Source organism: Catharus ustulatus, chromosome 2, assembly GCF_009819885.2.
Source record: "Catharus ustulatus isolate bCatUst1 chromosome 2, bCatUst1.pri.v2, whole genome shotgun sequence".
NCBI classification, from domain to species: domain Eukaryota; kingdom Metazoa; phylum Chordata; class Aves; order Passeriformes; family Turdidae; genus Catharus; species Catharus ustulatus.
In genome coordinates this window covers 9,309,553-9,335,270 of record NC_046222.1, presented here as the reverse complement: position 1 = coordinate 9,335,270, position 25,718 = coordinate 9,309,553, and the positions used below count along the sequence as shown (strand labels likewise).

The 25,718-nt window shown below is 37.6% G+C and overlaps 1 protein-coding gene across 13 annotated transcripts in view; it reads left to right on the top strand.

The window, feature by feature from the left end:
* Positions 1-25,718, top strand: part of ROBO2 (roundabout guidance receptor 2) — an 847,836-nt gene that overhangs the window by 765,107 nt on the left and 57,011 nt on the right. For 8 of the 13 annotated variants that reach the window (XM_033051273.2, XM_033051269.2, XM_033051272.2 and 5 more), the window contains 4 exons: positions 5,083-5,314; positions 10,941-11,065; positions 13,806-13,977; positions 19,145-19,327. In XM_033051273.2, coding sequence (XP_032907164.1) covers positions 5,083-5,314; positions 10,941-11,065; positions 13,806-13,977; positions 19,145-19,327 — 712 coding nt within the window. Of the gene's footprint in view, positions 1-5,082; positions 5,315-10,940; positions 11,066-13,805; positions 13,978-19,144; positions 19,328-21,306; positions 21,334-25,718 lie in introns of all 13 variants that reach the window. The other 5 variants (XM_033051267.2, XM_033051271.2, XM_033051274.2 and 2 more) reach the window with 1 other exon arrangement.

The window sequence follows — 25,718 nt, the reverse complement described above, 5'->3', positions numbered from 1 at the left end:
TGCTCATTCAAGTCCTCTTTTAGGTTTGACATCTATCAGAAATAAAGATTCATAGGCTGGCTCTTGCTTTAGCATCTACTGCAAAAGGAATCTTCAATACAAAAAGAATTCAGTGTTATACCATGAAACCCATGTAATTATATTTTATTTATATCTATATATTTATATATAAATATATTTATATGCATTTGTGTGTGCATCTGTGTGTATATGTATGTGATGTATATTCCTCTAAAATAATTTCCTGGCACCCCTACTGAACAATGGATGAAGAAACAGTAAGGTAAAGACAAAATGTTGGAAATGCTATGGATACCAGCTTATTGGGAAGATCCCTCAAAGCAGTGACCCTGTGCCACACGACAAGCACAGAGACCTCTGTAGAGGCATTTTGGAATTGCCCAGGGGAAGAAAGACACAAAGAAAGATCTCTGAAGCAGCTAATTAGAAACTATCCAGCAACCAGAACAAAACCAATTAATTAACCATAGTCTCTAGGAAAAAACCCACTCTATCCAGAGAATAAAGTCCACACTATTAACATGGAATGGATAGATAGTGTAGCTATCATACAAAAGGACAGAAGTGCCATGAGAATCATAAGACTCTTTGTGTTGGCTTTATGCAGTTCAAAGGGTGAAAGCAAAGGAATGTCCTTGGTTACTGACTTTCTGGCATCCTGACTCATAGCAAATTCACACCACTTTCTTCTCTCCTTTATGAGATTGTTTTGGTTTTGCTTTCTCTTTTTTTTTTTTCAAATTTGAGCTAAAATTTTCAGAAATAGTTCTCTGTGACTGTTTTGCAATTTTAAAATATGCTCATACGTATACAAACGCATTTTGAAAAGAAGGTCAGACTTACAATGTCAGTGTTAAAAAATAAGAAGAGGAATGTCAAAAGTCAGGTTTTCATTGCCACTTAAATGTATTCCTCTTGTGTATAGATATTAAAATATAGCTGTAATTATCTGGTCACATAGAGGAGCTCTTCTTCATGGAGCTATTAAACATTTCTTTTTATCTTCTTTATTCTCTGTGTGGTGCCAGGTCTTATTAAATTCATACCATTGAAACCTTGCATTGAATAAAAAATTATTATTTTGTCTCACATGCTTGCTTATCTGTCATGCTCTCAACCGTAGCATTTGTGTGCTTCACAAATAATACTGAATTTAACATCACAATGATAAAAATGTGTCATTATCCTAACTTTACACATAGAGGTGGGTTGCAGAGATAGTTATTGCTGATGAGACTTGTGGAGGCAGATATGCCCACTGTTATCAAATGGCTAATTTTAAGCCCTGACCATGATTTATTTTTACTTTTATTAAAACATTTCACATTGCAAGAACATATTCTGTACTCCAAGAGCTTTTTTAGCTGACCTCAGCTATGGGTCAGCACTTCTAGGCTCAGTGGGCATTAAACTGCAAGTTTCATTAGTGACCAAATATGAAATGTTCCCTGGCATTATAAAGAAGCCCTGTGGCACAAGCTGGAATGAAAAAAATCAGTTCTTCAACATGGCAAAAGAATTGCTGCTTTGAAGTCCTTACTGCCTTCTAGGGGGCTACCAGGCAGAAGGATAATTTGTTTACCTATGTTTTTTAATTTGATGTAGATTTTAAATGAAGACAGTCTTCCACATTGTCATCCCCATTTTCCTTGTTCCTGTAGTGCAGTTTGAAATTCCAGAGACTCCTGTGAGTCCATGCCAGAGAGCTCAGCACAGCGTGCAAGCTACTCTGCCCAGCTGGAGAATTGCTGTGGGTATCGCTGGGGGAGCAGAGGATTTCTTAGGATATTTTGGGATAGAAATTTGCATGCTACAGAGCATATTGCAAAATGCATTTAGGGTGCAGATTAGCAGGTTTGCCTGAAAGGAGCTTATATCTGCAGCATAAGCTGCATTATGACTTTCTTGCCATCATTTTAGCAACCTAAAAGACATTGAACCCATCTTGTGTTCAGCTGTGGCATGTGCAGGGAAAATGAGCTTCCAGTTCTGCAGGAATGGTTTTGTAGATGCCTCCTGCACCATGCACTCAGCATAAAAGGGGGTGAGAAGGAGCACACAGGACCAATTCTGTCTGTAGATTGCACTAGGTCAGTGCTGAGCACCACCTCCCCAGGAACTGCAGTTCCTGCAGTTTTGGAGGAGCATTTGCATGTTCTACCATGTCCTTTGAGGGAGCAAGTGTGTCTTTATATCAGCAACTGTTGCAGATCTTTGGAGTTGATATGACTGACTAGAAATATTCTCTGATCCCAGTATTCAACACAGAGAATTCCATCAGTTGCTGAAGTAATGCTGAGTAATTTGTGTAAGGAAGTGGCAACCATTTACATTCTTTATCCTTTCATCAAGCCAGAGTGCGTGTTTGTGCAGCTCTGCCTATGTGTGAATGTGTGCCAAACTTGGGGTTGCATAGCTGAGTTAATTTCTTTAATGCTAAAGGATATATAAGGATATTTTTAGTAGTCTGCTCATGGTGTGACACATCATTACCATAGAAATGGAGAAAATTGTGAAGTCACAGTCACTTTGTATTATGTATGACCATGTGTGCAACTGTGGATAGATATACATATATGTGTGTACATGTGTGTGTATGTATATGTGTAATATACATACAATATTCCTATACATACAAATATTCCTGGTTAATCCATTTAATTATCCAAGAGTAATTTTTTTATTAGTTTGAAAACTCCTAACAAAACAAAAAAATCCACCTGAGTAGTTTTCCAACAGAAGGCCCTGCTCATTCAGACTAGCTTTAATTGGACATGAAAGATGGCTTTGTATCCTCCCCTTGATACTGAATGTGCCTGGATGTTTATAGAAAACATTCAAAATATTTCATCTGAATGATGAAATCACTGTCAATAACCTGATCACTCTGCCCTACTGTAATCAAACTACTAATTGAAAACTCTGTCAAATTCAAGCAAGCCCCAAATCAAGCACCCATAAATGTGACAGCCTTGTGGTACTACTTCATTCTACTTTCATATTTCATTCCATTGTTAAGTCTTTCAAGTTAAGATCTTAGAAGTCTGGGAGGAAAACCTGTATGGAGAATTTGTATGGAAGTAGATTAAAAAGTATGAGGAAATGAAAATTGGTATTGTTTAGATATTATCTAGGAGTCCAGCTCTTCTCAGTGAGTTGGGGGGAGAGTTTGTGTTTGTGCCATGCTGTACAAAATACTTTCCATGCAGTGTTGTAGGAACACAATGCTACTGTTCAGTCAAGTCAATTCTGAATTTTCAGTTTTCTCCACTAGGCAGCAGTCAGTAGAAAATAAAAATAGAGCAAAGACAAAATGGAAAGTTCTGAAAAAGTTAGGTTATTTTTCAGTGTAGTGTCGAACTCAGAAGGAAGGCAAGAATCAAACTCAGTGTTTGATTATTAAACATCATAACCTTATATGTATTATAAAGTGGATGAAAGCATTATTTTTGCTGAATATTGTAGTAAACGTGAGGTTTATAAAGTCTTTATATCCATAAAGCATTTAGTTAATCAAAGTCAAACATGGATAAAAACAGTTTACTCTGATTTACAGACTCCCTTCATCTGGAAACAGCTGCTTAATGTTCTTCTTAAAAACACAGCTTGATTCTTTCGGTATTAACAAGCTATTATTGTGAGTTATATCCCTCTTTCAGTGCATAAATTCACTTAAAGTGAATGCAGAGAAGTTTATAAAATGCAAGCTTAATGTTGTTGTAACATATGTTGCAAGGTTTTTAACAGTGACAGTTTTGATGAAAGACATTTCTGCCTTGCTTTCATAAATAAAGCTTTCTTCTTGCTTGCCTTGCTTTTTAATGTCTAAGAATCTGTGTCCCCTCTGAATGCCTCAATAAACTGTAACAAGATTATAGGAGGAGCGTAATCGAGCGTGGTTTGTGTTTTCAGCCTTAAATTCATTTATTCTTAAGAGAAGTCAAACAAATGTTTCTCTAATTCTGGAATATCTTTGAGCAGGCAAATTGACAAGAACATAAGAAATATCCTACTTGTTGAGTCTTAGTTATAACACAGAATTACCAAGCAGCCAGCTGTATAGTCTTGTTATTTGTGCTGCACTTTCTTTGCTCCTTATTTGGCAGCTACAGAAGCAGCTGGGTTTGGTTTACTTTTAGCAATCAAATCAGATTTGGTTTTTTGGTGGTTTTTTTCCCAGGAAAAATTTGTGCAAGAATCATGATGCCTTGGGTTTTGGAGTTTTTTATGGAAGATAAATAGATGCATGCAACCTCTCCAAGATAAAACACGTACAAAGTTTTTTCTTCAAACAAAAATCCTATTTATAGGATAAAATTGTTCCTTGATCTTTTTATGGAACTTAAAAATTTCCATGGTCCAATCTTGAATTCTGCTTGCCTAAGAACGAATAAAATATAAACCAAAACCAACATTCCATCTCCATCTGATGGCCTGAGAGCATCACAACCCCAGGATGCAAAGGGGCTGCTCAGGCTGTGTGCACAAGAAACAGCACATGTCTTTGGAAGTTGTTTTCTCTGCATCTGTCTTATGTTTATTTTAATTTGCTGTGCTTTTCATGAGCTGTGAGCCAAGTAATGGACTAATTGTAAGCATGTAGGGTATCTTCAAAGACTTGTCCTTTTCTGAAAAGAATTTGTTTTCCTTTTCTTCTCCTATTTCAGCACATCAGTAGCCAAGATGTGCTTAGTAAGTTTACATGCAGCAAGACTTGTGCCAAAGTTTTCTTTTCATTATTTATTGCAGGAGTGGGGGCCTTGTTTTATGATTTAAGGTGGTATTTGTCATGATATATAGAGCTGGAGAAAGCAAAACAGAAAGAAATAGTCTATAACCAGTAATGTGGCACAAATGCTCTTTGTAGACAATTAATCAACAGTGACTTACAAGAAACTAGTTAGATTATTAAATTCAGCATCATAACTGTGAATTTTCTCTTTTTGATGAGGGCGGAATTATTCTAGGCAACTGTTTTGTTTTCTTTTTATACGGTGGGGATTTTTTTCTTGTTTGTTTACTTTGATAATTTATGTATTTATTATTTATTGTCATTTCCAGGTGGACAGGCAGTCCCAGTTTATCCAGGGCTACCGAGTGCTGTATCGCCAAACCTCTGGGCTGCCCGCCCCAGCCGTGTGGCAGAACCTGGAGGTCAAAGTGCCCACGGAGCGCAGCGCCGTCCTGGTCAGCCTGAAAAAGGGGGTCACTTATGAGATTAAGGTTCGCCCTTATTTCAATGAATTCCAGGGGATGGACAGTGAATCCAAGTCTGCTCGCACCACGGAGGAAGGTTGGTGAAAGGGGCAGAAAAGCAACGAACGTTCATTGCTGCCAGTTATTCTGTGTATGCATGTGTTCATTTCTATTTCCTCCACATGATTTCTGTTTGCTACACACTGAGGTGACATTAAAATTTGATATAATATTCAGCTTTGTGCTGTAAATATCCCCTGAGAAAGCACTGCACTGGTCTTATATTCTTCTAGCTGATACATCCTTCTGAGGTACAGGTGTCCTTTTGGTCTTCCAAAATGTGTGCACTGCAGTCTTTTGTAATCACTGCTGCTGTAATGAAAGACTTTGGTCTACACTTTGAAAAAAATATAAATTCAAGCTCTCACAGATGAGTGCTTGATACTAAGCACATCTTTCTGAATGGGTAATAATGTAGATGGACAGTTGGCTGGGAAAAGAGGAGTAGTGAAGGATGTATATTTAACTAGTCTGGAGAAACTCTAGTCTCAAGGGCACACCACAGCTTCTGTTAGCACAGTGTTCATGAAACTGCCCTGTTCAGTACTGCAGAGCATTCCCCTGAGCACCTTTAAAGCCTCTCTGAAACAGTCAGGATTCAGACAGAGTGAACAATTTATACTTCTGAAATGCTCGAGCTTTTACATCTATAGCATATAGCCTTGTATATGGTTGTGCTAAAGCATGTGCACTCCAGGGCTGCTGGGTTTGTGTTGAAAAGTAAAGACACTGGGGAAAGATGTAAGTAATTTTAATAATTTGCTGTTAGAAACGCACCTTTCTACCTATGTAATGCAGTTTTTGCCTGGGGAATCTCTCCTGTAAAAGTAGGATGGTCCTAACAGTGAGGGTTCGTCTTCTCTCTGTGTCAGTGATGTTTTTAATTTATTTTCTTTTAGCAAGAGAAAGAAATACTGGTGAAGTTTAAAAATGTTCATATGGTTTCAATGGGTTTTGAGTGCACTCTTTCCTTCCTATTGAAAGTGCATCTTAATCATTTATAGTAGTCTCCTGAGGTTTAATTTAGTGCTGATTGCCAAGTACTCTTTAATTCTAGAACAGACTTGCTTATTACTCATTTTTCTCTTTGATTTGTTATGATTATTACCCAACATGTAAGTAAAACTGAAGATAACTTGGTTGCACTTCACACTTTATGGATGAGGAAATTCAGTGTCCTGCAACATGTGGAAAAGTGTACAGGAAGGCTGTTTTCAAGTCTGATTTGGAATTTGGGATTTTATGGTTCCCAGTTCTTTGTTCAAACTATAAAGCCTAAATCAGTTGGTGAAGAATATGTTTGCAGCACTCTGGATATTTTTTTTTTAAAGAAAATTTTAGAAAGATTTCTACATGTGAATTTTGTTCTCCAGGTGGGGTTAAAATGTGGGATTTTGTCCTCTCACTGGCAGATTTTCCTCTTGTCCAGGTTTAATTGATCTTTGTTGTTTGTTCAGTTCATCTATCTCTTGCTAAAGGTAAATTAAGAGCTACTGAAAAAGAGAGAAGGACTTATACCTCCTGTCTGTTTCTATAAAATACTTGAGGAATGGCATTCTCTTTTATAAACCTTAGCTCCCAGCATGTCAGGTAATTTCCTACCTTAAAGGACACTTTGTTCATGTGGAATAGCTTTCCACATAGTGAAGATTAAAAAAAAAAATAATCCTGCCTGCAGATATGTATAACTCACAACCTAGGATCTGCTTTGTAGATTAATATAACTTTCAAGGAGTCTGTTTACAAATATCTCCTCCCAAAAATGTCAGCATAGGATCCGTAATATTATCACCAGAAAAATGTCAGCTTCTATAAAAAAATTATTCCTCTTCCTTGGGTGATAAAATTAGGTACTTCCATGAGAAAATTAAGACATTCAGTAGATGCAGTTCTTCAGATATTTCATTTAATTTCTCATATTATCTTTGTAATTATATTGGTGTTCATGTACTTCAAAAATAGTATCCACTAAATGTTTAATGACAGTGGTTTGCTCTTCTTTCACTGAAGAAAGATGGCAGACTATTTAAAGGTGCTGTGTTGCCTGTGATTCCATTTTGAAAATGAGCTTTTTTTTAGACTTGACTTTTAAAAAATGACAGCTATACTATTTTTAGAAAATAATTTGGAAAAGTGGTACAAGTGTTGGAAGTTTTTTTGCGACATCAAAGCAAATATCCCTGGTAAAGGCAAAGTACAGCTAAAAGGTAGTGGCAAATTTCTGCTGGATTGGATTTTACATGCAATGTTACTTCTGAGGCCTACCTCTAAAAATCAATTTTGCTGCAGTTAGGCTTTTCCTCTAGATCAGACATTTGTCACAGTTCAGTATCCATCCGTCTCCTGCCTCTTTGGCCTTGTGAAAGTAACAAATGGAATTCTGTTTGGCTGCGTCTGGAAAAGATGAGCAGCGATTTGGGTTCTTTCATATCTGTAAGAAGAAGCTGAGCACTGGAATAATTGACCTGTCAAGAAACAGGCAAGGTGTTCTCCACAAGCCAGCAGCAAGGGAAATGAGAAAACGGTTTTAAAAATGTTATTTTTCAATGTGATCTATTTAATAACTGCAGCAGTGTCAGACAAGTGGCTTAATTTATATCACGGTGCCAGCTCACAGAGTGATATCATCAGAGAGAGGAAGCTGAAGTGGTACCTACAGGCATGTGTACACACATACAATGGGAGCTAAATCAAAGATTTAATTTTATAATTTTCACTATTTCTTTCATACTTTCTCTAGAGACAGATTTATATAATTTTTTTTCAACTACATCCACTGTTAAATCTCCTCTGGAATAACATTGTGGAGTAGTACTTGTGCTGCATCTTGTTTGTCACCACAAAAATATGACAGGAAGGAAAGTCTTCCTTAGCTTTTATCAACTACTCTCTGTTTCTTCTCACCTCAGTGCAGCTCTTAAAATATTTTCACAGCTGCATTCATTAGCTGCAATTTTAGTTTTGCTTCAAATTTATCCTGTGTCCTCAAAAAACCTCAAAAACACCAACACACACTGGTAGAATATTAACTAGAAAGGTCATGCAGTTTAAATGAAAACACAAATTAATACAGTATGGGATTTTTTGAATTTTAGAGTATGGTATTCATTTTACATTTCTTTTGCATTCACACTTCTCTCTCCCCCCAGGTATGCTTATATAAGACATTATATTTCTGAATGCCCTTTTTGTTTCAGTAATGAAAGCAAATATGTTTGAGCAAGTTGTTTCATGGCACTTAAAACCAAAAAAAGAGTTATGCAGTGTTAAGCTTTGCCATTTTTATTATTATTATTTTCACATAAAATATTCTAATTAATATCACACACATACATTTATTCATGGTTTTGTTGTTACGGAATAACTTGAAGACTTTTAAAATGCTAATTTTTCCACGGTGTGGCAAATTATTTCACTTGCCATAAAATACACAACGCAACTATTTATTTCACCAATTTTATGCTTTGCACGTTTGCAAGGAGTAGCCCAAGGCCACTTTTCCATGCTTCACTCGAGCTGGCTAGGAGTCAGATTGTCCACAATACAGCTCCATTTCTTCCCTCCAGCTCACTGTTCCTCTGCATCAGGCAAGGTCACCAGGACTCTACCAAGCACTGTTAGCTTTGCAGCTGAACCAGCATCTGAAAATGCAGTTGTCGAAATGTGAAGCCTCCCAGGAGTGTAATATGTGTTTCATTTGTTGTCTAAATTTTTTTTTTTTTTTGCTGTAATCTCATATGCTTCCTTGTCCTCACCCCTGGTACCCTAGTTTGAAGCTGTGTGATTTTTGCAGCAGAGCACTCCCATTTTTCAGGGTTATCAGGGCAAAACTTTGAGCTTGGCTCCATGAGCCTGTGCCAAGTCAAGTGCTGAGGAGCTTCCGACATGGGAACACAGCCAGCCTCAAAGAGGCTGTGGAGAACAATAGGAATATCTGAATTGGCTCAGGAGACTTGAACACTTCTGATATCTGTGGCTGTGCTTTTTTGTGTTAAACCCTCCAGACCTAAATACAAAGATGCCAGGGGCTCTTGGCTTTTCTGAGAAGCACGGTCCATGGATGGGCACGGACTCAGGGATATCTGTTAAAGATAAGACTTGAGTTCTTTGCAGTTAAAATTTAGCAGTAAAGAAGTCACTCTCACCAGGGGGCTGGAGTCAGGGAGCCTTGACACATGATGTGAGATTGCCCAAACCGCATTGTTGTCTAGGTTTGAAAGTGGGGCAGGAGAGTGATAAATATTTTAGGTTCTGGTATGATGTCTCTACCATAAGTTTTCAAAATCAGTTTTCGTATTTCATATGAAATGTTTTATGATCAGATTAAAAGCAATGAAAAATATGAGAAAGACAAATTCCATAAGTATTTGTAAAACACAACCTCCCCTACAACAGAGGGTGTCTAAGAAACAGGCTCCTGTGAGCTGGAAAATTGTCCTGGAGAGGTATCACTCTATGCTTGCTTTATTAGTTCACACTTTTCTGGCCTTTTTCTATTAGTTTTGTTGAAGACTGAGTAGATGGACTGGGAGAGATGGAATAAATAAATTCTAGGACCAGTTCCAAGCAGCTGCTATCCATCAGCTTTTCCCTCCAGGGACTATACCTTAATATAATACAGTCGACCTCGGTGGCCTAGCTCGCCACTGTGGTGCAGTTTCAACACTTGCCTGGGAGCAAGGGAAGGATGAGGGGGGGCTCCAAGAAGTTTTAGGTGTCTGAGCAGGGCTATGTTGACACACCACTGCCATGCCAGTGCTGGGAGAGCCCAGTATGGACATAGCAGGTGCTCACAGAGGAGACTTTTCCATAGCAGAGCTCCTGCGCCACTTCCCAAGCAGCGTGTCCTGAGCCAGCTGCTGCTGGTGTAGCTGCAGGAGGGGCTTTGCCAGCTTAGCTCTGGTCACTAATAGCTATGATTTTATTTTTAGGGCTTTTTTCATGCTTCTAGAGAACAAGCAGGGCTGGCAAGCAGTTGTCCTGTAGAATTGGCCTTGATGTGCAGTGACCAGCCAAACAGCTGTGAATGGTTGAACTGAACGGGGCTCTGAAGAGAGAGCAATTTGCCTAAGGGCAGAAAAGGACATAAATATATATGTGACCTAACTTAGCACCTGCTCTATTCACTGGTATTTGATGTAAAGCCATGAACATTTTAACCCTTTTCTAGTTTGGAGTTAGAAGTTCTGTGTTTAAACCTGGTATTGTCTTCCTGGAGAGCGAACAAAAAAGGGTCATTAAATGTTGTCTGCTCACATCATTGTTAGACCATATAAAAATATAAGAACTGAAACAGTTTTCAGGCCAGGTGAAGCAGCCTCACATGTGACTTAGTTAATATATCTGTAGTTATTCATGCATATTATGGAAAACAAAGGCAAACGTGAGAACAGTTCCAGTGCAAACTTAAGAAATGCCAAATATAAATAAATGAGCAGTGATTTGTATTGATTCTCCATTGCCACAAAGTCCACATTGCCATTCAGCCTCTTCAAAAGGGCATTTTTCAACATTATCAGTGCCTGACAATAGTGCATCCCTGGGCCTTCAGAGAGTGTGAGTTTTCTATACTGTCTGCTTGCTCTTGCACTGCTTCAGCAAAATCCATGCCCTAGCAAATGGGTTAATGCCTTGCTTCTGTTTGCTCCCTCTCCTTGGTGTAGCTCCAAGTGCTCCTCCTCAGTCTGTCACTGTCCTGACAGTTGGAAATCACAACAGCACGAGCATCAGCATCTCCTGGGATCCTCCCCCTCCAGATCACCAAAACGGAGTCATCCAGGAGTACAAGGTACACACGGTGTCTGATGGGAGGGCTGTGTGCTTAGGGAAACAGCCTGCTTGAATTACAGAACAATAGCACTGGTTATGGGTTTAGATTGTGACAGCATTTACAGCTGCCCATATAATTATATGGAGAAAGAGGACTGACTGCTTATGGATTTTTTTATTATTATTATTATTACTACTGTTATATTAAAAAGCAAAACCACCACGAGATTGATATGAAAGAGAGCTGTAATTTCTAGCCAGTTTACAGTTCTTATCCTTCTAGCTTTTCCCTGCTGTGGGTGAAGAAGGGGTATTTTTTTATTTTTTGTAAGGGGTTTCTGCACTCTTAAGACAGGCAGTGAAGTCCCTGTCTTGGAGTACCTTCAAGCTGGCAGCAAAGCTGGCAGCAAAGTTGCTTCTTATTTCCACTGCAAAAAATGCTAATCCTAACACTTCAAGGTCAAAGTCAAGGACTGTGACTCTGGGAGAATTCAAGACTTCTTCGAAGTACTGTCTCTGTCACTCTTCACAACTTAAAGTGCCAGGTTGTTTTGCTGTGAAAGCAGGTTGAACACAGCTAGTATATCCAAAATTTGCTGCATGAGAGTTACTTGCATTGGTTGTATTTTCTTCTTTTTTGTTGCTATGATGGCTCAGAATATCCACTCCTTATACATTAAATGTTGTTTCACTCTGTAATTTCATACTAAGATCACTTTTGCACAAGGATATTTTCACAACATTAAAAAAAATGCACTCTGTTATTCAGGTGGAGAAAATGATTGGGCGAGGTTCAGCCTTGTCACAGCATGGAGCACAGTTTGGTAAATTAACCTTGCTGTGGCTGGCCTATATACACCAAGTGTGAAATGTTTAATTGAAATGGATCAGGGCAGCTTTCCTGACAGTCCCAAAAAGGGTGGGTGGTGACTGCAGTTTATTTCACATAAAAGGATTTTTTTTTTACCCTGCTGTATCTTGAGGGAACACAGCATGAAGGGAGAAAGTGCTTGGCTTCTAAATCAGATAAGGGTTCAGCCTCTTCCAGCTTTTCACTTGGTCAGAGGGATGCAGTAAATGCTCACAATGTTTATGTTAAGCATAGCACTTCTTTTGTTTTGCTTTTAGTCAATATCTAGATTTATTAATTCCAGTATTTTATTGATCTAATTTTCATATCAATTAATAATTATCCCTTGGTTTAATTAATCTTGATCCTGACTGCAGTATAAATCAATATAAACCATCCAGGGCTTATAGGCAAATGAGTAAAGCACACTCCTAAACCACAAAACCTGTAGATATGAAACAAAGTAGGCTGATGGCTAATAAAAGTCATGTTCCAGGTGAGTGCTCAGGCCTCTGGGCTGTGTATAAAACCAGCTGGAGTCACTACCTATTACAGCCCTCCTGTGTTAGATTAGGTGGCTGCCTGAGCAGTGAACTGCCTACAGTGAATGGTGCAGAGTCTAATATTTACTTGAGGATAAAATAATTGCTGAAGTTCCATAGTGCATTTTCTAATAAATTGAAAGTAGATCTGTTGATTCCACTTCAAGCATCAGAATGCCTGTAAATTCAATCATGAATTAAATGCTTTTAATTAGGGGGATCTCATAGCTGTTGTAACCTAAGACCTGGAAAGATGAGGAGTAAAGGAATTAATGCAATAGTTACTCATCTTAATGCATTCTGGCTAGCAAATAGGATTACCTTAGGTTTAGGAAAACAAGAGATTTTTTTTTTTTCCTTTTCAAATCTTTCTCAGAATTTCATAGAAAAAAATATATGAGGAGTGGTAAAACTGAGCAGGGTCAAAAGTAAGTGCAAAGATATTATTGTTGCTGCTTAGATGCATTAGTTTGTCATTGACAGTGGTTCCACCAATAGAGTTTTCTTCTGCTGTTATTTTTATGTAAGTGTGCATGTTATATATTTATACATTGATTTTCTTGTGTGGTAGTAAATGCTTACCCTAGTAACACAGAAGCAGTATTTGCAGATAGCATTAACTGAAAAAAACCTAGAGGTTAATTTCAAAACCTCTTTGGGGAATCCTATAAAAAATGCAAGAGGGAGACATAACCCTGAATTCATACACTGTTCTTATCACAAAATGCCAGTTGTGATTAGGGTGGATTTTCTGTTTAATTAGTTAATATTTGAGGGAGGAAACTGATGTCTGGATTCCTAAACAATGTAAATAATCACAAAGGCAGCAGTAAATAAGTAGTCTGTGCTTATTCCATTTCAGAAATTTCAAATATCCCTCCTGTGCAATGAAAAGAAGTTGAAAAGAATTCTGAAAATTGTTTGTTCATTAGTGCTTTAAGAAGTGTTTCAACCTGTGCTCATATTATTTGCGATCCTTTTGCTATTCAGCAGGAAATTCAGGAGGGAAAAATGTGTGGGTTTTTTAAGGAAAAGGTTTAATAAACAAGATTTTGATTAATGTGTAATACCTCTTTTCCACTTGAATGATCTGGTTTGTGCTGCTAAGAAGTGTAAGCACAGAATTTACACTCCATGGCGAGAGTCCAGAGAGGTATTTGCAAGCAGTCTTTGCAGCTTGGTCCTGCACTAATCTGGGATACCTTGCTGAGCTAAATCATCCCAATTTCAGCTAATCCTGGACAATAAGATTGTCAAGAAGTCCTAAATAAGTGATTGCCATGAAATACCATGATATGTCATATCTATGCACAATTGTGTGAGTGTGAAGAGTTTCTTCTGTTTTAACACATCAACTTTTGTCCCAGATCTGGTGCCTAGGTAATGAGACTCGATTTCATATCAACAAAACAGTAGATGCAGCCATTCGGTCTGTAGTAATAGGTGGCCTATATCCAGGTATCCAGTACCGCGTGGAAGTTGCTGCAAGCACCAGTGCAGGTGTGGGAGTAAAAAGTGACCCACAACCCATAATAATTGGTAAGTTACTGTCTGTTCTGTTGTTTTGTTTTGCCTTTTTTTTGGTTTTGTTTGAAATTCTTTCATACATAATTTCTGGAAGCATAAAAATGTGTGGAGCAAAAGACAAGGTTTGACTAGAGCTGATTAGTTAACTTTTACATCCCACTGCCTGATGATGTTTTGTCTTCTCTTCCTGCAGAGTTCTTGCAGTACAATGAAGGGAACTATGTTCCCAAGACAGATGAGAAAATGCTTATTGCCTAGTGGAAGTGATTTAATGTTTTGGGGGTTTTCTGAAACGAAGTTAGTACTTCTGCAGGTTGGCAGATGTGTGGAACAAACAGCCCAATGTCCCTTTTCCTTCTGTGAAGATGGCTGGAAGATTGCCTTACTCATTTCACTGGTGCCCAAGGCACTATTTACCATTGTTTTCTGAATATCTAAAGTCAGTGTTTCTCAGGTATCCCAAGAAGTCAAGCCTCCTCTGTCAAAGAAAAAGTGGTCTCTAGACCAATTAGAGGCCAAAGGTAGCATTATCATCCCAACCTTTGAAATAGTTGTTTCTTGGTAGTGACCTCCATGCAGAATTAATTTCCTCACCTGAGGGAAACACAGCTTTTGTTTCTTCTGAAATGTTTTCTGAGTATAAAATATGAAGGCAGAAAAAAATATGGAAGACTACAAGTAATAATATTTAGTAAATCTGAAATGAGCTGTGCAAAGCAGCACCTCTTTTGAGTGCACAATACAGGAATTTTGTTGCCTTTATTTGTAGGATCTAACTTAGTTATTACTTAAATGGACATTTGTTTGTTTTTTTGTGGGACTTCTGATGTTACTAAATATTTTCTTTCTAGAAAATGTTGTCAATACACTGTCCCAAATATGGACAAGTCTATTATGTGTAGACCTTTAGAAAAAACCGTCCCATAAGCATCGCTTAAATGTTTGCTGATATTCAGGTTCCCCATTCATCAAAGGAGAAGCTAGGATACTTCAGCTTTGAAGTCTCACTGGAGACAGAAATACAAGAGTGGAAGTGAAGGTAGCACTTGGTTTAAAAAAGGCAGCCACAGAAACACCAAGAAAAACAGAGGAAAAGGATATCTAGAAGAGAAAACAAAAAATTGATTTTTGAAATTGCAAGAAACCCAGGACCTTTTTTTTTTTGTCTTATTTCACTAAGAGGTCCATCTAACTAGGCAGGAAATACACTGCATCTCTTTTTTCTTTAGGTCTAATTTTGCTTTTGATTATAAATTGCTAGCAGTTATTCCTCAGACTATAAATTTGCTTTATAAATGTATCAATGTTTAAGTGATGCCATTTCTGAAAAACTTGAGTTGGCACCATTCAGTGTTTGAATGGGAATCAAAATCATAAAATATGAAAATTCTTTTTAAAGTAAATTTTATGAAAGCCTAGTTCCATGGATTTAAAATGAGCTAATGAATAAACCTCAAAATATCATAGTGAATGGGAAAGCATTATTGGGTTATTATATTATAATAGAGTTGTATATGGTCTGGTCCTTATCTATACCATTTAACAGCTTGCAAACAGAATGAACAACTCCAAAAGTGCTGAATTGTGGAGAGAACAGGTCAGTGGTGCAGGAAAGTTAAGCTGTGTTTCTAAGCAGTAAAAACTTTTAATAGTCATGAAATACAAAGTAGAGTGCAAAAAAAGAGATGTTATTTTTAAATACAGGATTCATTCTTCTAAAAATTTTTCAGGGGGGTTTCTGGAAATAACTGGCTTTCATGGTGGATAATCAACTGCTGGCCTCCCAGAGTAATTTTAGATAAGAGACCTGTGACAATCCAGAAAGCAGAAACAGGAGAATAGGAAGCAGTAGGAAATATATTATTTCTTTAGTTAGAAGTTGTCTCACTGTTATGGGAGTCTTCTGCCCACACTTGAAGCAGAATGTTGAAAAATTTTATGGAAAACTCAAAGAGAATCAAGAATAAAACTTTTATGATCACTAATGATACACTAAAAAAACATTCACTTGGAAAAACAGAAGTAAAATTGGAGATAAGGGCAATGCTGGTTAATGCTGCAGCTATTATTTCTCTTCATCAGTTGGCCTGGTCCCTCTTACATTCCATCATTGGCATAATAATATGAGGAACAGCTGCAAACTTTCACAGTAATAGGTACAATCGAATCTGATGTGTCTAATTAATTTTTGGTCCGACAAATTAGTTTTGTTCTTCATTACTCTCCAATGGGAGGAAGACATTATATTTCATTATGTTTTTGTCTTCAGGAACAATGGAGCGTTACAGGTCGCACACTTCCCTTGTCTATGCTCTAATTAGTTGAACTGACAGCATTGTTACAGAACCACCTGCAGCACATGAAATAGTACACTGGTACCTTGGATGGCATATTTATTACTTCTGTTTAAATATTATATAAAGAACTACAAGGCTAATGCTGTTTGTTTCCCCAGCCCCCAGCAATTATATTAATTTTATCAAAAGTCAGTGGGTCACATTCATCTTTCTGCATTTATTTTTCTATCACCAAATTCACAAAGCATACGTTATTTTGACATTTGAATGAATTATTACTTTTGCAGTTGTAATTGCTAGGTACAGAAGGGTAAGAGCAAACAGCCAGACTGCAAACTTTAGAAGGGAATTTGGAGACAGAGTGTATCTTCTAGAAGAGAGGCAGAGCTTACAGTCCACTGAAACCTCTCCCCTGGCTCTTTGCAGTTTGTTCTCATGTTCTGGTCTTAGAGAAGACAGGATCCTCAGATGTTTTTGGAGGCTTTAGTAAAAATACTCGTTCTTGAATCCAGGAGCTCCCAAAGCTGGTGTCTCCAAAGTCCTTCCCTGCCTGCTCTTCTCCTTGGTAGCATGGCTGTGTATGAAGCAGTGCCAAGACTACCTGTTTCCTCACTGTCCTGCTGCTTTGGCCTCTCCTCCAAAGGGCACAGAAATTAACTGCAAGTTAATGGTAATTAGAGCAACTCCAACTCCCATGCTGATTTCTACTAGAAAATCGATTTTGTGTCTGGAAGAGCATGCCATAGAGAGCCCCTTTCTATTAGTTTTACTGTCAGCCCTTCCTCTGTCAGCCCTGGGGTGCACCTATGGATTGGTTCCATGGGCTGAAAAAACATGGAAAATCAGATAAAGCTGCCTGCTTTCTTTTCTTGACTCAGTTTCATTCTCACATGCTGAATCAGGCCTGGAAGCCATTGGGCTTGTATCAGTGACAAGACAAAAGATGGAAATTTGGCAAAGGACAGCTGCAGCTCCTGGAGCCTGATGCTGGTAAAGCTTCCCAGCATGGCCAGTATAGACTGGTGCATGACACCTTTTGTGCATCTTTCTGTGGGACCTGTTCTGTTTTGTTCCTTGCCCAGAGCAAAGAAAGCAAGCCAAGCTCTAGCACAGCTCCCACAGTCTGATTGCAAAAGCAGACAGTCATCAGTACAAAATACTGACGTGGTGCTGAAAGAGAGGAAGCCAAATAAACTCTCTGGGGGTCATCAGCAGTGTGATAACGATGGCATGCAGGGCACTGTGTTTCTTTCTGATTAACCCAGCCCAGCTCTGAGGGCCTGAAACTGCATCTTGGGCAGAGGCAATCCCAGAGGGACCTGCTCAAAGGATACCTTTTACAAGACATGGCTGTGTGAACTCCAGGTCACCTGCACATAGATGTCCATGGAAATGGGACTGGAAGTGTCAGACTTCTCAGATCTGCTTTAGGCAAAGACCCTGAGTGCTGCCTTTAGGCTGAAACCAGCGAGCTGCTCTGTTGGAAGAAGTAAATCTAACCATTGCTGAATTATAGAAAAGGAATATGTACGTTTTCACAGCATGGCATAATGATACAATACTTCTAATAATTTCCTCTCAGTGGCCATTTCAGTGTTTTACTGCAATTTCAACTACCTTTATGTGTGAGACAGACCCTCATAATTGAGAATCATATTGTTTGCATCATCTTTGTCTCAATAGAGTAGCTACTCTTGCAGCTTTTCAGCGTGCATACAGGCATCTGGTAATATTACATAAACATTTCAAGGATTGAGCTATATCAATGTTTTTACTGGAAATGATGGATAATATTTCCCAAATTTCGAAACTGTAGATGTGGGCAGTTTATATAAAATATATATAGAATAAAATCTGGGGGATTTTTTAAATGAAAATATGTACTGCATTTCCTAATTTTAATACTGTTTTTGACAATTTGAAAGTGCTGACCCTAGAACTGTATGCTTTAGCATTTCCTGGATTTTCATTCAGATTTTTATGAATGTTTGTTTTCAAGCAAAATGCCAAGTTTTTTCTTATAGAAAATTTCTCTTTTAGAGAAAGAGGGGCAAAAAACAATGGGAGCATCAACTGGAATTTACAGTTTTCTACTGTAATATGCAATTTAACATCCTATATAGTAATTTTTTGATCCATGTAACTTTAATTGGTATTCTGAGTAATCATTATGTCTTGCAGGTTGATGTTAAGAATTTGTATGCATATTCTAGGTGAAAAAAAATAGCATCTGTTGCTGTGATTGTTTAGTGTTTGGAGTTAACTGTGGAATTTACTGCTTTGTGTCAAAGATGCTACACTTAGAATTTGTATTAACTGTTTTCCCCTTGAATTAATTGCTGGAAAATGCATACTTGCCCCAATGGAAAGTGAATTTATTTTATTGTTTATTTCAAATTTGGAAGCTAGCATTCAGGGTTGAGTTGAGTTGAGTAAGAACTTTTGGCCTTCTTCTGTTCTTGTAGCATAATTTTATTTGGATTACTTGTTTGGAAAAAGCTATTTATTGATTACTTGATTTACTTTTTTATTCATTACCTGTGATCCTCTTTCTCATTATTGTATTCTCTCTACAATTATGGGAAAAAAAACCTAACAAAAACATATATTATTAAAGAAAAAAGCTTTGGATTGGCATCTGTTAGATTACTTGGGATTGTGCTATAGGCCTGTCTTGGCAAATCTATATCTGCCAAATGGCTATGGATTTACTCTAGAAACACTGAGATGTGCATTGTTACTTCTTAAAGTTCTAATGTGGGTAGCTTGAGATCCATTACTATTTTAAAACAACTTTTAATTTGTAGTACTTGCAGTAATTTGGAACACTGTGTGTAGCAGAATTTGGAATAACCACATTCTGTTCAATTTCTCTTGTGCAGGAGGTCGTAACGAAGTTGTCATCACCGAAAATAACAACAGCATAACTGAGCAAATCACTGATGTGGTCAAGCAGCCTGCCTTCATAGCTGGCATTGGTGGTGCATGTTGGGTCATCCTCATGGGTTTCAGCATCTGGCTGTACTGGAGAAGAAAGAAGAGGAAGGGGCTCAGCAATTATGCTGGTAAGAGCAGTGACCTTATTGCCATCTCAGCAGGTGCTGTCATAGAAAGAACAGGGGCTACAAAACGTACCTAGAAACTCATTGGACTTACAGCAGAAGCATCCTGGGTGACTTCTGTATGCTTGTTTTAAATGTGTGCTGTGAAGTTGCTGGTGTATGAGAAGCTTTAAATGCATCGCTCGGTACCACATTTCATCATTATCATAAGGCAGTACTTTCACATCTCCAGCACATCTAGCATTAAAAAAGTAAAAAGAGGATTAACTGTTCCTCTTGCCCTTTGCTCAGAAGGCACTCTGTTGGCAGTGCAGCATCATTTATAAATTCAAATATGAGTTAGACTAGACCTTTACAAGGAAAGATTAAAAGTTTTTGTCTTCTTCATTCCTGTGCATTTCCATGTCTCTGAAGCCATGTGAATAGCAAATAAATGAAGGTACTTAATCAGTGACTTCATACCTGTAGCTGGAAGAGTGGTGTATTAGACAGAGAGGCATGATCAAAATTTACCTAAGGCAGATGCCATAAACAGTTTTGTCTTGGAGGCAGAACATCTTGGAATGTTTTCTTTCATTAAATGTTTGTTCCAGTTATAAATTAGTTTTTGAAAACTACATTTAGAAAATTAAATACACTTGCCAAGTGAAAATATTTTCATCTTTCCCCAACCTTTGTTATGTGCCTTATTCTGTTTCCAGGATTCGTATGAATTTTTGGGAAATCAGGTGAACTTTCATAAAATGGTTACTCTGAAGCCTAATTTAACACACAAAATAACCCAGTTCTTCAGATATTGCAGTAGGTTCTCTTGTAGTTCTTATTAACACTTAAAAGGAGAAAACATTTGCCTAGTTGAGGACAGAACATATTTAATCTTGACATTATATCACACTAAAGTTACTCAAGTGTCCTTCTATTTATAAGTTGTCAAATGGGAAACCAAGGACTCAGGTTCCCTAAATGGCTGAGCAACGACTTGCCAAAAACCCACAGTCACATCCAAACTGTTCCCAGTTCAGCTCAGCCATAGTCAGACTCCTCAGTGTCCTGAATGGCTCACTAAACCAGCAGGAAGCTATTCCATGTTGGTTTTCAATCCTTCCTGCTGGATTTGTTTTCTGCTGGCTTAGTGAAAGAACAAGAAGACATCAGATAAGCAGTGGAAATAGAGGAAGGTGAGACCAGTGGCTTTTGGACCTTCTTGGTTTGTGTGGAACTCACTTTGTGTCACCACATGATCTCTCTCATTCGTGGGTTGTGCTTTGTCCCAAGGTGTTTTTTCCTTTCCTTTAATAGCAGTAACTTTTACTCTCTGAGAGATGGGGTGTTTTTGGCTGAGAAATTAATATATATCTCACACACTTATGTGCTGCATTCTAGATCCCAAGAGTTTTTTCATAGTAGAGACTGCTGTGCTGTTATTTCTCGTAGAAGTAGTCCTACCTAAAGCTTTGGACACAAGCTGAGAATAGATTTTTTTTAAAAAAAGGAGAACTATTAGTTCTGTTAGTTCTGAGTGTGAATTGAGGTGAGGGACAATTGAGAGCAGTCTGTTATAACTTGAAGAGTGTAGCTGTAAATAATTGTAAACAGCGTGTCTCGTGCAACTCATTCCTTCTCATGGCGTTTGCTGCATCTAAGTGTGATGTGAACATTGATTGCATCATGAGATTGTGTATGCTTTCAGCAAGGAAAGTGGATAACAGATCATGCTTCAAAGTTCATCCTAATGTTTACAACTTGGAGAACAGCATGTCTGCACACAGTCTTCAAATGTGACTGTCAAAATTCACTGCTCGTCTTTCCAACCATCATTTCTCATTGGCTGCTGGCTGGTTGGTGCTTTAAGCTCAGCTGTTATGTCCTGCTTTTGATATTCAGCCCCAACTGAGTAATTTCCAGAGGAAGCTGGTGCCCTGCAATTAGCGCTTTTGGTCGGGGTGTGTAACTCACAATGTGTTTGCTTTCTTGTTTTGCAGTTCAGTCCTTCACCTTCACCCCTGCAGGTACTGTCCATTAGTCTGTCTCTTACCTCACCAACACATCATTTCAAGCATTAGCTATCCAAGTGTTTATGAACATGTGAGATATGAAGAATCAGAACCAAGCACAAGGAGAAATACTCTGGCTGCATATCTGTGATAAAAATGTAGCATTCATTCTCCTCCTGATTCCAGGGAAAAGTAAAATCTACCACCATTAATGTCTCTGTCACTATGAATCTGCATATTTAACTCATCTAACTCTGATATGCAGTTTTGAAAGTAATTTTCAGGACCAGATGCTTGAACTAGCTTAAAGTAAACAAGCATTATTCATATGTAACTGAATTTTGATTTTAAAGCTCAAACAGTTCAGCAGATCCAAGTGGAGAAATGGAACTTTCTTCTACTTTAGTAGAATTAATTAATTATTTTAATTTATTATTATAATTAATTATTATGATTTAATCATATGTTTACCTTACCATGCTGTCTTCAGACCTACAAGCAGTCTAGTCACTGACTGATGCATTCCTTGACTTTACAGGGTTTTTGAAATGGAAACATTTGTGTTTTTTCTTGCCATCCGGCTCAGAGCTGGTATCCTATCTTTCTTATCTCTAAAAAGATAGTGATTAGTGTGATTAAAGATACTGAAGGATTAGTGAAGAGTGGCTGAAACAGCAGGTTGCAAACACTTTATTCAACATTTGGATAGTCTGGAAAAATAGAGTATGCAATTAATAGTAATAATTAATACAAACAATTAACTTCTGCTCCCATACTTAATCTTGAGATGTAGAAACTCAAAAATAATTGTAGTTCACCATTACAGTGTTAAAGGCTGATGAATCTTGGTGTTTTCCAGCAGAAGTCTGTCGAGTTTTTTGGGTCTAATTTGGCCCCTCAGTTGGCTTTACCAGAGCTGTCCCCTCATGCTCAATAGCTGCTGTCTCTTGCTTGTCTTCAGCTTGTGTTCAGCTTTGCAGGAAAGAGCAGATGACCAAAGGTGGTGGTGTGTGCCTTAGGAGCCCATCACATTCTGAGGGAGAAATGTCCTTGTGGAAGAGCTCTGGGGACTCAGGATTGCTCCCCAAGCTTCCAGGCAGATTTGGTCAGGTTACTGTAAGCTATGGCACAACCCATCCCACCCTAAACACTTTACTGCCTTTTCTTTGGGGCACAACATAAGGCTTTTTCCAAAATTAAATAATACATTTTGTATTTGGTTCCTGTGACTATGCCACTGTCAGCTGTCTTGAACTGAGGTTCATTTTCACCATTGTGTTTGTAGCATGCATAGGCATGACACAGGGTTGTGCTGGAGCCACAGGGTCTGAGCATGATTTCTTACTGCATCCATGTGTGCTGGGCAATTGGGATGTATCAGAGGTGCTGCCAAAAATGTTCTTTTTTACAAGCAGTTTTGACATCTTGTGGACTTTGTGGAACTATTCTATTTCCTGGCTTATAATAACTTCTAGAGGAATTGAGAACCTAAGTCCTCCAGTAGTTGAGTCCAAAAATTATTTTAATTTTAAAAAGTGTTTTCCTTATGACAGAACATAGTGCATGTTTCTTGTCTTTAGACCCAGAGTTCCAAAACAAACTTTGTTAATTCTCTAATATTTGAATTTGCCCTTGATAATATAATTTAGAAAGACACACCTATGCTTGTGGAGGTTTGACACTCACAAATGTATATTGTTCCCTTCAAAGTTATGATTCATAAACAGTTTGGGTTTAGATACAATTATTTAGACAGTGGTATGTAGTTTTCAGAATCTCCTCAGAGACAACTGTCAATGAAGTTTAACTAAAGATGAATTTATCCTAATATACTCAGATTTTAGAAGGTACACACTTTTTGTTCTGACATCTGCTTTAAATTCTTCCTTCAGAGAATTGCAGAACAAACAGATTTAACTGTGATAGAGAATTGAATCTATTAGTATAACAATCATCTACTTTATTTCACACTCAGAGAAAAATCCCCTGTTGTTTCTGATGTGAATATTTTTTGTTTTCATTTTTTTTTTCATCTGTATGTTCCTGTGTGTAGAACACAGAACACTAAAAATAGTTGTTAAAATTGCAAATCCATGCATTTTTGTAATTACATGCTTAAAAAATATTCTTTTGGGTCATTTGCAGATTATGGGTCATTCACTTGGATCACTTGTTATTTGTATTCTGTTATTAGGCTCCTAAGATGTAGAATTTCTTCTTTGTGACTAAACCACTGTAACACATGGGGGAAGAGCAAACAGCAAATGTCAGGCAGTTTGTAACAATTTGTGTCAGGGAAGAATAACTGATCAAGTTAAATGCTTTTAGATTTCTGTCTTAGTGAACATTTTCATATGGCTCAGATGGTCACAAATAAGGTGTCACTGATAATTGCAACTAAATATTTTAGTTATTTTCAGTTGTACTGAAATTCAGTTACTGAGCCACAGTTCTGTACATCACTGTTCTTCCATTTCTCTTTCCACCATGACTCACCAGGCCTTGATTCTCAGTAATATCAGTGCTACAAAACATAAAATTTAGCTAATATGTGTGTCAGATTACTCTTGGTGAGTAGGAGTGTCATCATCTGCAGCTGTACAAGGATTTTTGTGACCATGACATACTCTCAGCAAAACCAAATCTGGCACAGGGACACTAAACACAACTGTTGTCCCTTTTTACCATCTCTCCTGTAATGTAAAGGGTGGATTGGTCTCACTTTTGTGAGTTTATGTGAAAGCTGAAGTACTGTTGCACTGTTTGGGTTTTGTTAGTTAGTTTGTTTGGTGGTTTTTTTTCTATTTTTGTTTGGGCTTTTTGTTTGTTTGGAGGGTTTTTTGGTGGTTTTTTTTTGTTTTGTTTTTTGGAGGGAAGGTTATTTATGCTTACTCTTTACTCAGATTACATGCACCATAGTCTTCCATGATACAAAGATACACAGCACAAAAGAGATATCTGACCACTTATTGTATATAACAGATGGATAATTTCAATACTGCATTACAGTAACAGAACAGAATCTGTTTATTTTATACTGGGCGTTGCAATTCTTTTTCCAAATTTCTTTGAAAAGGCATGGTTGCATGGAAAAAGGCATGGAAAAAAAGAGAATTTTCATTCATCTGCTTATATTTCCTGTGCCCTCAAACTTGTTGTGCCAATACCCACTCACCAGAATATTCAGGTGTTTTCAAGTGTCTAGGCCATTCAGTCATGCAAAAAGAGTAAATATGTATTTTAATTTATGAGTAGCATATTTAGTGACTAGTGCTCCTTGGGATTAAAGATTTTATGAAACCCAGTAAATAGAAAACAAATTAAAAATAGATAGAAAATCATGGAACATTACACATTTTATGTGCAACTCCTGAAACTGTTAAATGAGGATAAACTATATGACAGAATCATCCAAAGGTAGACAGAAGATTTGATGGAATTTTTATGTGCTGATTATCTGTTCTGAGTTAATGCTTATTAAAAGAGGATTAATCTACATTCATATTTGAGGAACAGCTTATCAGTAAAAGGAATGAGTCTTGGCTGGCAACATTAAAGTTTTCATTTGCAGTAGAAAAATGTGGCCTACTAGAGATAGGCATACAGAAAGCTTTCTAAAGCTTTCTAAAGCTTCCTTGCCTCAGAATGTCAACTTACTATACATTCATATTTTTCCAGTTCTAGCAGGCATGAAGATTAAGTTTAACCTTGTCAGATAATATTAGTAAATGGTTTTGGTACCTCCTTATATATTTAATAAAAAGCATGTGAAAAGCTCCTTAACATATGCTGTTTTTCATACAAATATATACAATATAATTTCCTGAAATATTTATGCATTTAAAATTCACTTTGGATTATATTTCTGCATTTTTGCAGTCCTTGAAGTATAAGCTGGTGGGGATTCCTTCAAAATCTCTCTATGCAGAGGTTATTTTTTCATCTTCTTTTGAAAACCAATCTCATCCCTGCAGGTCTTCAACCTTTCTAAGAACGTGTATCAGATGCAAAGACTGCTGAAAGAGCTTTTTTGCTTCCTTGGTGATAAAAAGCAAGGAAGATGGGTGGGTCAGTGATAGGGACATCCTTCCCTTCCTCCTCTTACATTGCCCCTTGAAATTGCTCTGCTTCTTTTTGAAGTGGAGACAGGATGAATAAAGCCAGCTGTCTGTGTGTTTTATTTTTACAGTGACATCTACAAGCCTGCATTGCATTAAGTATGCTCCTATTCAGGCGTTTAGACTTGTTTTGTAATTGCAGAAATCAAACTGCAGGAAAAACTGCTGACAAAATGTATGGCAGGAATGATAAACATAGTGCTTTTTCTGGCAGCCTGACCATATCTTCTGTTGTTAGCTGTCTTGCCTTTCACAACATTGATGCTAAAAGAAAGGCACCTT